The sequence below is a fragment of the Neopsephotus bourkii genome, unplaced genomic scaffold, assembly GCF_033783945.1.
Source record: "Neopsephotus bourkii isolate Nb327-2 ecotype Australia unplaced genomic scaffold, CSIRO-AGI_Nbou_v1 NB_481, whole genome shotgun sequence".
NCBI classification, from domain to species: Eukaryota; Metazoa; Chordata; class Aves; order Psittaciformes; family Psittacidae; genus Neopsephotus; species Neopsephotus bourkii.
Genome location: NW_026900982.1, coordinates 1,056,015 through 1,068,663, shown reverse-complemented (window position 1 = coordinate 1,068,663; position 12,649 = coordinate 1,056,015). Strand labels below are relative to the sequence as shown.

General features: G+C 45.0%; 1 protein-coding gene across 5 annotated transcripts in view; it reads right to left on the bottom strand.

Moving 5' to 3' along the window:
- The window catches only part of ASXL2 (ASXL transcriptional regulator 2), a 104,920-nt gene that overhangs the window by 67,252 nt on the left and 25,019 nt on the right, over positions 1-12,649 (bottom strand). For 2 of the 5 annotated variants that reach the window (XM_061350217.1, XM_061350218.1), the window contains exon 2: positions 6,602-6,684. The exons of 1 other annotated variant lie outside the window; for it this stretch is intronic. In XM_061350217.1, coding sequence (XP_061206201.1) covers positions 6,602-6,684 — 83 coding nt within the window. 2 more of the 5 variants (XM_061350220.1, XM_061350221.1) reach the window with 2 other exon arrangements.

Sequence of the window (12,649 nt, the reverse complement as noted above, 5' to 3'; positions counted from 1 at the left end):
AATTCAATCTGAGATGCAAGAATACTCTCTAGCAGCAAGCAGCTTTCGTCTTCCAACAAACAGCATCTAGTCCAGGCTCCAGCCTGACCCTTGCTCAGATTTCTGAGAAGTCAAGAGCACTGTTTGCCTTTTAAGTTCATCCTCTCTCCTCTTGCAGGAGAATGACCAAGTATAGCATTTCTCCCCACTCAGATGAGATCCTCGCTTTACAGTATACTGCAGGGAAGGGGGTAAAAAAATAAAAAATCATAGAATCATAGAATAGTTAGGGTTGGAAAGGACCTTAAGATCATCAAGTTCCAACCCCCCTGCCATGGGCAGGGACACCTCGCTCTAAACTGTATCACCCAAGGCCTCATCCAACCTGGCCTTGAACACTGCCAGGGATGGAGCATTCACAACCTCCCTGGACCTATTCCAGTGCCTCACCACCCTAACAGGAAAGAATTTCCTCCTTATATCCAATCTAAACTTCCTCTGTTTTAAGTTTTAACCCATTACCCCTTGTCCTATCACTACAGTCCCTAATGAAGACTCCATTCCCAGCATCCCTATTTTCTGTCAGGTGAGGGCAATCCGTGTCACTCTAGTTCTCAGCACTCAGGAATACAGACTGTTCACATTACCAGACTCACAGAGGACAAGCCAACCTCAGAAATACAGCAGACTTCTGATATTCAGATAACAACAAAGGAGAAATACAGGCAACCAGTTAAGAAACTTACGGCAGCCTGAAGTTACAGTGCTGGCAGCTCATTTACACAAGCACCAGACTGAGCAGCTCAAGCGCCCCCCATATAACTACCTCCTTATCCAGAAGCAAGCTCCCACCTGAAGGATTCTCTGTGCTGGATGCTCTTGCAAGGAACTTGGAAGGACTGACTTGCAAATGGAAATAAAGCAGCCACTGCCTGGAGGGCAGCTAGAACTTGAAACAAAACTGTTCATGACACAGTTATCTTTAGCCCAAACACAACTAAAGAAATGGGGACTTCAGCTTATATACTTTTACCCTCCACAAAGTGGTTTAAGATTTTGTTTTGGTTGGAAATTCCATAAATATTTGAACTATAAGTACCCAGAGCACCATATCTGTTTTTCATTTCTACTGAGACTGGAGCTAGTGTTTAGATGCATTTCCTCACTTAATTAGTAGCCAGGGAAAAAAGCGTTACTGTGTTTGGACAGAGGTTCACAAGCCAGTATTTGACACAGTGCCCCCTATAGAATCCAGGAAAGACGAAACATTCATAGCTATTAAGTGGAAAGGCTACCAAAGATATAATAAGATCACAGAACAGTTTAGGTGGGAAGTGATCTTAAAGTTCATGCAGTTCCAACCCTCTGCCATGGGCAAGGACACTTTCCACTAGACGAGGCTGCTCCAAGCCCTATACAACCTGGCCTTGAACACTGCCAGGGATGGGGCAGCCACAGCTTCTCTGGGCACCCTGTGCCAGGACCTCACCATCCACACAGGGAAGAACTTCTGCCTAAGAGCTCATCTCAGTCTCCCCTCTGTCAGGTTAAAGCCATTCCCCCTTGTCCTACAGGCCCCTACAGGCCCTTGTCAAAAGCCCCTCTCCAACCTTCTTGTCAGCCCCTTTAGGCACTGGAAGCTGCTCTAAAGTCTCCCTGAAGCCTTCTCTTCTCCAGGCTGAACAAGCCCAGCTCTCTCAGCCTGTCTCCATAGCAGAGGTGCTCCAGACCTCAGAGCATATCTTTGTGGCCTCCTATAGACTCGCTTCAGCAGTTCCACATCTTTCTTGTTTTGGTGACCCAGAACTGGATGCAGCACTGTGGGGGGTGGGGGGCGTGCACGTCTCACCAGAGTGGAGCAATGGGGGAGAATCCCTTCCCTTGACCTGCTGGTCACGCTGCTGGTGATGCAGCCCAGGACACTGTTGGTTTCTGGGCTGCAAGTGCACACTGCTGGATCTGAATCACCCAAAAGAGGGCTGCATGGATGATAAGGGGGCTGGAACACCTCTCATATAAGGACAAGCTGAGAAAATTTGGACTGTTTAGCCTGGAGAAGTCTGAAGTTGCAGTGAGGCCTCATAGCAGCCTTCCAATACCTGAAGGGGGTCTATGAGGAAACCAGAGTAGGACTCTTCATCATGGACTGTAGCAATAGGAAAAGGGGTTATAGGTTTAAACTGAAACAGGGGAAGTTCAGCTTAGGTATGAGGAAGTTCTTCTCTGTGAGGGCAGTGATGCTCTGGCACAGGCTGCCCAGAGAAGCTGTGGCTGCCCCATCATTGGTGGTGTTCAAGGCCAAGTTGGATGGGGTTCTGAGCAACCTGGTCTAGTGAAGGTGTCCCTGCCCGTGGTATGGGAGTTTCGAACCAGACGATCCTAAGCTCCTTTCCAATCCAAACCATTCTGTGATTCTATGTTGAGCTTCTCATTGACCAACACCCCAAAGTCCTCCTCAGGGCTGCTCTCAATCCAGTCTCTACCGAGCCTGTATTTGTGCTTGGGATTGCCCTGACTCAGGTACAAGACCTTGCTCTTGGCCTTCTTGAACTTCATGACCTTTAAAAGCTAATTACTCCTCAGATATTCTTACACTGATTCTCACATATGGGAAGAAATTAATGAAATCCAATGACAAAAATTTTGATTTAAAAAGCTATTTATCAAAGAAACGTGAGCCTCTGTTGCCAACTCTTGGTGTCACCTATCCCATGCATTCAAGCCTGGGGAGGTTTCTAAGCTGGTGTTGCTTGGGTTAACACCATTATCCCATGCATCTTCAAAGTCTCATATGAAAATCTAAATGTTATGACTTGCTCAGGCTTGCCAAAGCTACATTGCCAACAGAGATAAAGCAATATAGGATGTTGTACAAATCTTAAAGCCAGATAAGGTTATGCTGCCAATTTGTTGAGTGCTTATCCTCAAGTATTTTATTTTTGCAGTGTGCAAGCAGTGACAAGTAGCTAGGAAAGGATTTCAGGATTAGGGCAGCCTGTCAAAACAAGCAAATCAAGAAAATCAGGCTGACAGATCACACAAGAAGTATAGCTCTAGCTTCAGGATGCCCTAAGCTTCCAAAACTGATGCACTGGAGTACTGGTCCTGGGCTGGCCTTTAAAAATCTCATTATTAAAATTGAGTAGCAGATTAAAGTTATAAATACAGGTAGGATAATCAGCCAGTATCACCCCAGCTTTTTGCATTACTACAAAAATTCCTCCATCTTAAGACCTAGCCTTGTCCAAAAATTAGCCAAATTGCCCTCCATGTAAGCAGAAGCCACTGTTACTGGTTTTTCCACTCTCCACTGCCACCCCTCCTCCCTGCAATCCCCAATACTATAAAACAGGACCAGTACTTCCAGCCATCTAAATTTTAAACATGCCCTTAAGCTTCCTTCTCAGCAGCTGGCCAACTGGCAGCACATGCCAGGAATCATTAGAGCAAGAGGAAGATGGACTGGCAGTACAGCCAGGCAGGAAAGTGACTGCTGGACACAAGCTGAGCTCCCCGTTCTCTCCACCTCATTTCAGCACATCCGTAGGAAAGCCGTTTGTCCCTTCTAAAACTATTTTCTTTCTGGAAATCAGATATTTTAAAAGGTTAGATATATCTATAGATTTGAAGCAGCAGATGGTGAATAAAAAACCCCAACAAGCATACACTGAAGTCAAAATGACAGAGTTTAGAGATATGTGGACTGTGGAAATATTTACCAAAGAAATCAGCAATTTTGTTTATTACAAGCAAATTGCATTGATAAGCAATGTGAAAAATTCAAACGCCTCAACATACATGTTAACCAGGGAGCCCATGTTCTGCCTGCAAACTCGCACACCATTGCACCAAACTAAACTCTTGCAGTGCCTCAAGGCAAGTACATGGAAATCGCTATAATCTGCTGCCAAAGGTTTTGCTGTGGTTTCCTGCCAGAACCTCCACGCACAAGAGGACTCTAACACTGGTGAGCTCATCCTGCTCTTCTGACAGCTTTCATGCTGTCAAAGACATTTTATTTTTTCCCCACCAAGTCATAGCACAGTTTGGGTTGGAAGGGACCTTAAAGCCCACTCAGTTCCAACCCCCCTGTCATGGGCAGGGACACCTTCCACTAGACCAGGCTGCTCCAAGCCCCATCCAACCTGCTGTTGAACACTTCCAGGGATATCGATTAATGTGAAGTCCATCTTGTCACAGGTAAGGACATGTCAGGAGCCCAATCCAGCCACAAACACATTACTTACTGGCAGCAACTGGAATTGAATTGCTTAAGAACTGAAAGCCTTTTAGGTCTTAACTTAAAGCTTTATTACATCAAACACTGAAGGGGAAAGGCCACAACACAGCATCGACAACACATGTGCTTAGCCACAGCACGACATATGTGGTGTCTGTAAAGGTGGGCAGCTGAACTAAAGAAATTGAGTTTCACATCTGACTGCTTCCACAAACATCTTTTGGGATTTAAGATATGAGGACTCTGCACTGTCCTGATGCTCACCAGCAGCTCTTTTAGAGGAAAACAACTTACTATTAGCTCAGGCTAAATCCCCAAATTAACTCCAATAAAAAGGTCTTGGGTTGAGAGAGATTATTTGGCACCACAGCATTCCTCTTCTGCTTTTTTTTTTTTTTGGCTGTTTCATCCAAAATCTGGCCTCATCAGCCAGAGAGTGGATCTTTCACACCCCATCTGAGCTTCTGCCTAAGGCTCTGCCTCAAAAAGAGCATTCTGAATTGCCAATGTAAGTGCCTGGATGTCTGCTGGGCTTGCATTTTGCCATCAGTGAGACCACTGGTACAGACAGCTGCATTTCTATTCTGCCCTTGGGTGACACAAGGGAGGGGGCTGACAAGTGTACTCATTGTTTAGGAACATGCCTTCGATGACAGATTAACAGTGTTTAACACAATACTGAAGTTGCCCCAAGGCTGGTAAGCCTTTAGTCTGACTGAAAGCAGTACTGCCCCAAAGTGAAGTGTATCTCCAGAGCAGAAACCACACTTCTATCACCTCCCTAAGAGCTAACTAAGTATATTCAGTCCTTACTTTTAGATAAACTCACAGGCCCAAAAAGCAAACCACCTTCACATTGTCCACAACTTCAGTGGAAGATGTTGTTACCAACAGCAAAATTTCTAGGCTTGGGCCCTTGAGTATTTCTTGCAAAGCAGATGCATTACTGTATTAAACTGGCAAGGGGGACTGGAAAACATCATTAAGTCAAATTCAGGACAGGTATTTAATTCCAAAATAGACCAACTGGCACACCCAATGCTCTTTTTCCCCTCCCTTTTTCTTTGTTCTGAGGAAGCAGAAATGTAAGTACTTTGTACTCCCTATGGAGAATTGTTCCCTATCTCAGCAAATACACCATACTATCTCTGGGAAATATGTATGAGCAAGGACTCATGAATTAAGCTACAGTAACAGTAGTTCAATGTAGTAATTCAAATACCATCTGAATAGCTCCATTTCTAAAGCAGATCGGTGCCACCAAGCTGGCACTTCTTTTGCCCAGCACACCCGCCTGCTTCTTGATGGGAACAGGAAGATCTCCAAGGCAGAACCACATGCTGCTCCAGATAATACTAAAAAAAATAGCATGAAGCATAAAGTTTTCTAAATAAGGATTTGTGAGGCTGGTGTTTTACTTCCTGGACAGTTTTAGCGCTTGTTTTAGGTTGCTTCAATTAAACTGACTATTCCTGCTTAAAAAATAAAAATATATAGATATACATAAAATAATCACAGGACACTTAGAATGGTTTGGGTTGGAATGGAGAAATAAGAAATAATTAAGTTTGCTTCAGTACCTGAAGTCTGAACTGCTTGAACAGATCTAGCTTATCTTATACAAGAGCCATGGACTAGAATCATGCATGCCTGGAAGTAAAGTATGACCCTTATAACAGAATGGTTTGGGTTGGAAGGGACCTTAAAGCTCATGTAGTTCCAACTAGAACTAGTTCTCTCTCTGCCATGGGCAGGAACACCTTCCACTAGACCAGACTGCTCAAAGTCCCATCCAACCTGGCCTTGAACACTGCCAGGAACAGGGCAGTCACAGCTTCTCTGGGCAACCTGTGCCAGGACCTCACCATCCACACAGGGAAGAACTTCTGCCTGAGATCTCATCTTAATCTCCCCTCTGTCAGTTTAAAGCCATTCCCCCTTGTCCTGTCCCTACAGGCCCTTATCTAAAGCCCCTCTCCAGGTTTCTTGTTGACCCCATTAGGCACTGGAAGCTGCTCTAAGGTCTCCCTGGAGCCTTCTCTTCTCCAGGCTGAACAAGCCCAGCTCTCTCAGCCTGTCTCCATAGCAGAGGGGTGCTCTCCAGCCCTCGGAGCATCTTCCTAGCCTTCTCTGGACTCACTCCAACAGCTCCAAGTCCTCTTTGTGTTGGGAGCCCAAAGCTGTATGCAGGACTGCAGAGATCTATCTAGTTTTCTTGTGAAAAGTACCACTGACTTGAGAGCTGGTTTGCAAATGACACTTGGACCTCAATTCTGCACATATGTAGCATTTCAATCCCCAAAACACAGGGGTTAACAATAAATTAAACCAAGCTTGAACCAAAGTATGAATGAGTTTTACTTGTGTAGCTACTTAGCTCACCTGATTTCTTTAAGTCCTTCTTTCTGGATAACTTGCAGGATTTCTTTATGGCTCATAGGTGTATTAGGATATTTCTCCAGGACCTGGCAAGCAAAAGTAGATTAAGAAGAAGTTACTCATTTGCATTTTCACTTTAATGTTTGACTGCACATGAAACTACATTTAACGGTTTGGACTTCTCCATGGGTACAACTGAGAAAGAACTTCTCACATCTCAACAACACCCCTTCCTTCCAAAGGATGCAAGGAGCAAAGAGATTCCAAGATGAATAGATAAAGGGCTTATTTTAGTGCAATACCCAAATTTTATTTCAAATGTGCTGCCCCCTAGATAAAGCCTCTTTGAGAATTCAACGGTCCACGGTAACAGAGTGGCTTTGCAATCAGCACCTTCACTTGGGAATGCTTCAGGAACTGTCAAGATACCTCAGATACAACACTTCCCAAACAAAAATCCCTACAGTTTGCACAGTTGAAACACCTACCAATCAGTTTGGTTGTATGTTAAATAAATTTAAGGAAATTCGGGGTTTAACACCATTGTCTTTCGAAAGTCTCTGGACATGGTTCGGGTTTAAAGTTTATAAATATGGTCTGTGAAAACGCTTCCTGCATGCCACAGTTGGACACACTGCTGCCCTTCCTCAGCTCAGCACCTAAGCACCACACACCTCCCTTCCAAGGGAACTAAGACACAAAGCATACTTCATCATAGCAGACACAGATGCTCAAGACTTCTGAAGGAAGATGCCAATTAAAATACATAATATGGATATTTTAAGCAATACTGGGGAGGGGAAGGTGGGATGTTTCCTTCTTAATCATCTGCTTTTGACTCATGGCCAAGGGCTCATTTTGACATGAACCCCTGAGCTCCAACTTAACACCGGAAAACAAAGCATCAGTATGTTAAGTACAAAAACCTGCAAGTGACTTTGCAGAAGGAAATGGCCTGTTCTAATGTCTCAGTTGAAAATCAATGCTGAGTACACAGCTTCTCCTGAATGCCTGCACCTTATTCCACCCAGAAACATTTAAATTACCCTGATGGCTGCAGATTGATCTTTGTTTAGAAAGGGCTTTGAAAAGACCTTGCTGACCTGAGGCATCTCTCCCCTCATAGAAACAAAAGACCTACAAGACCTATGTCTAACACCATCTTTAGCTGTGGAAGTCTTAGCTGATGTCCTCATCCTTCTAATCTCTTCTTTACTTGTTATGTTAAAGACTGACTTTCACAGCAACTTAAACCATTCCAAAGGCTAGTATGTGACTTTTTCACTGGTGGCTAGGATGAAGCACACTCTTCACACCAGAAGGAGTAGCAGAGTAGCACATGTATAAAAACAGGGAGTTTAAAACAGAGTTCAGTAGGATTTGTTTACTCTCACTCTCCTGTCAGCCTCAGTGACTCATTCCATTTCTAGCTGTATTGGAACAGAAGATGCCCTCAGCAACAGAACACAAAATGAAAGTGGTTGAAGTAATTTAAGTCAGACCACTGCAGGTTTTAGATTTGTATCAGCTCCTAATTCATGTTCTCTCAGCACTGCCAAACAGACTGTATACTTTCATACCATTAACTTGGAACAAAACCTGAAAGCTTGTTCTGCACAGTGTGCCAAAAGCCCATGGAGGGCAATCAGATTTACGGTTATCTCGATTTCCATCTGTGGTGTCAACCTTTTCATGGCAGGTAGCAAAACAAATCAGGAGAAAAATAAAGCAGTGCCAGGATTCCTTTCACTAGGGATTTGAGGGTATTTGCCATTTCTCACATACTGAAATCAAAATGTGCATTCTTCTCTGGCACAGTGCTTTCCTCTTGACTTTCACTACAAAGACATGCTCTCGACAAGCCCCATCCCACTTACACCTAGAGTGGCAACAACACATTTCATTAATTTTTCACTAGGCACAACCACAGTGCAAGCTAAAACTGTGTTTGACCACAGAATCTCATCATTAAGAGCAGAAAGGAAGAAAAACTTCTCTAATTAGAACCTTAAAATCCCACAGGATGCTTCTGTGCATCTCTCCCAGGTAACCTGTCCATACAGCTTCCTCCCACAGGACTTTTTCCTGTAGTTATGCTCAGCAAGATGACCCATCTGGCCTCCTGCCACACCTGCTTGTCTTCCCTGCAAATCATGATGGACCACTCTTTGTCTCTGAGAAGGTTGTCCTTGAAGATCAACCAGCTCTCCTGGGTTTCTCTGCTCTGTGGGAAAGATTCCTGTAGGATCCTACATATCAGTTTCCTGAACAAGCCAAAGCCAGGCAGTTTTCCCTTCTGCTTGCTTTTTTCATTTCACATAAGCTCTTCTCATTTCAGTGACCTGAAAGAAATGATGAACGGGTTGGATTTCCATGATGAATTCTCATTTCATCACGGTCACGGAAACCAAAGGTGCCACCGTGCACCACTGTTCATAGTCCCCAATCAGCTCTTACACTCTGCTAGATTGTAGATCTCCTCTAGCCTGTTCGTCCAGCACCTGGCTCAAAAGCTGTCCTCAAGCAAGTCTAAAAACCTCTTATTAGACTGGCTGTGCCCTGTATCACTTTGTGCTTCCAGCAGATGCCAGGGTAGAGTCAGAACCAATTCTCCACTCATTAGCTTCTTCCAGTTGTCTGAAGAGGGTTCATGCACTTCCTCGTCTTGATGAGCTGGTCTGCAGCAAACACCCACCATGGTATAACCCTCCCCTCTGAACTTAACTGATAAGCTCCCAGTTGAGTTATCAGCAGCTATACAGCACAGCTCTGTACATTCCTAAAGCTGTTCTTTAGCAAAGGCAGCAAACCCTCCTTCCTTTTCCATGTCCCTCCTTCCACTTACAGCACCCCAGTCATCCAGCCCTCCATGAGTTTAATCTCACCAGCACTGAGGCTCTGCACATAACAAGAGCTGATCAAGAGGGAACAGAACTATTAGTATCAAAACTGCACACAGACCTCCAACTCCTCCTGTCCCATGCTGAACACATTTACACATAAGCATTTTGGGCTGGCCCATGGGTGCGCTGGGGAGGTGCAAGAGTTCCTCTGGAGAAGTGGAAGAGGCTCCCCTGTCACAGACACCCAAGTGCCTCTCTTCAACTGATACTTCCCTTCTGATTTTCAGTCTCATTCCCACACCAAACCTAGCTTAAAACCCTCCATGCTGTCAGCAGCCATGCTGGCAAATATGCTTTTGTCCATTTTATTAGATGGATGACATCTCTTGCCGTCAGTCTGCATCCCTAAAAGAGTCCCATGGTCATAAAACCCCCACCCTTTCTATAAATACTAACTGTGCAGACAGAAGCTGATGCCCAGACAACATCTCCTCCTGCCTAAGCCTTTCCCGTTCATCACCAGAATCTAGGAGATCACCCAAACCCCCAAGGCCTCTGAAACTTGATCTCAAGGCCTGGCATTGACCTTTTATCTGCTCAAGGTCTCCTTTGGGAGATCTAGAACAAGGGGAATGGCTTTAACCTGACAGAAGGGAGACTGAGATGAAATCTTAGGAAGAAGTTGCTCTCTGTGAGGGTAGTAAACCGCAGCACAGGCTGCCCAGAAAACCAGTGGCTGCCCCCTCCCTGGCAGTGTTCAAGGCCAGCTTGGATGGAGCTTGGAGCAACACAGTCTAGTGGAAGGTGTCCCTGCCTGTGGCAAGGGATTGAAACTGGATGAACTTTAATGTCCCAACATTCATTTTACCTGCCAGATAACAGCATGAACTCCAATTTATTTTCCATTGGGCTGGATGTACAAGAATATTCACTTGAGGACATGAATCTCTGGTGGCTTCTACATACAGAACTGCAGGGTTTTGCTAAAGCCACTAATGTAATGCCACAAGTCTGGGTACTGCAAAAAGAGATCAATACGAAATGCCCTGTTCTCAAATGCACAAGAAAAGCACTGTAACTCCAGGTTAACTATTAATGCTGACTTCAAAGTAATGCAAATCAATTTCAAGACACTCAAGAACACGAACATATCCAAAAAGGCTGCTTGTCTGCTGGGAGAAAAGACTGATCTCCCAAGCACCTAGACCTTTCATTGAATTTCAATCCCAAATGTTCAACAGATGAATGAGAAACTTCACTTTGCCCCTCTCCCCACCCCACAACACACTGATAAAGGCAAACAGCATAAAATTAATGCTGCTGCCAATATAGCTTGAGACTTGGACAGTGTGCTTTGCTCACCAAAAAACAAACAATTCAAACTCTGGCCATCACTGCTGAGGAAAGACCTCTAAACAGCCTTCACCGACACAGTTATCCACTATCAGGTTGTCTGCTATTTGGCAATAAATAGTAAAAAGAACAAAAGAAAAAAACAACCTTCAAACATCGTGGTTGGTACCAGGTCCGAGACTGTTTTCCATTAACAACCAGATGACAGCACACCCACAACAGGCTCACAAACAATACAAACCAAGGTGGAAATTGATGATGCACAAGACAGCTGTGGGGCCATTCAGAAGGACGCTGAGAAGCTGGAGAAACAGACAGACGCAACCTCAAGTCCACATGGAAATTCCAAGGCCCCAGCACATAGAGAGGAACAGCCCCTTGTTGATCATGAGCCAGCAGCATTCCCTTGATGCAAAAAAAATAGGCCACCAGCACCTGAAGGCCACTGCCACCCTGGGCTACACACGGCAGAACTGGTGACAGCAGGCTGATGGAAGTGATCCTTCCCCTTCACTCAGCAACGTTGAGTCAGGGTCTGAAGTGCTGTATTCAGCCCTGGGCTCCCCAGTTCAAGAGAGTCACAGACAGACTGGAAGAAGACGAGCAAGTGACAACAAAGATAAAAAATGCTCCAGTCACTTAAAATTATATGGAGGGTAAGATAGAGACCTGGCATTGTTTAGCCTGGAGAAAACAGCCTGAGAGAGCTGGGCTTGTTCAGTCTAAAGAAGAGAAGGCTCTGGGGAGACCTTAGAGCAGCTTCCAGTGCCTAAAGGGGCTGACAAAGCTGGAGAGGGGCTTTTGACAAGGGCCTGCAGGGACAGGACAAGGGGGAATGGCTTTAACCTGACAGAGAGGAGATTTACGTAAGATATTAGGCAGAAGTTGGAGAAGATCCTTTCTAACTCAAACCATTGTCGTGAGACCTCACTTAGAGTATTATGCGCAGTTCTGGTGTCCTCAACATAAAAAGGACATGGAACTGTTGGAACAAGTCCAGAGGAGGGCCACGAGAATGATCAGGGGACTGGAGCACCTCCCTTATGAAGATAGGGTGAGAAAGTTGGGGCTGTTCAGCCTGGAGAAGAGAAGGCTGCGTGGAGACCTCATAGCAGCCTTCCAGTATCTGAAGGGGACCTATAGGGATGCTGGGGAGGGAGTCTTCATTAGGGACTGTAGTGATAGGACAAGGGGTAATGGGTAAAAACTTAAACAGGGGAAGTTTAGATTGGATATAAGGAGAAGATTCTTTCCTGTTAGGGTAGTGAGGCACTGGAATGGGTTGTCCAGGGAGGCTGTGAATGCTCCATCCCTGGCAGTGTTCAAGGCCAGGTTGGACTAGGCCTTGGGTGACATGGATTAGTGTGAGGTGTCCCTGCCCATGGCAGGGGGGTTGGAACTTGATGATCTTAAGGTCCTTTCCAACCCTAACTATTCTATGATTCTATTCCATGAAGACCCAGAGGAATCTTATCGGTGTGTATAAGCACTTGACAGGACATTATAAGACTCTTCAGTGGCATCCACTCAAAGGACAAAAGGTAACGGGCACAAGTTGAGTGTGGTGGTGTTTGGGGGGTTGATTTTTTTATTTTTTTTTAGATTATTATTCTGACAGTGGTCAGACACTGGAAGATGGTGACTAGGGTAATGAAATCTCCACCCTTGGACTGGACAATGTCCTAGGAACCTCACTTTCAGCAGAGTGGTTGGACAAGGTGATATCCAGAGGTCCATTTTGACCTCAATTATTCTGTGATTCTGTGATACCGACCTTCCTCAAGTGATCAGAAGAAGCTGATTTAGTCACTAACAGACCAAGGTTAAGTATCGCCACGTAATTTTATGTTCCCCT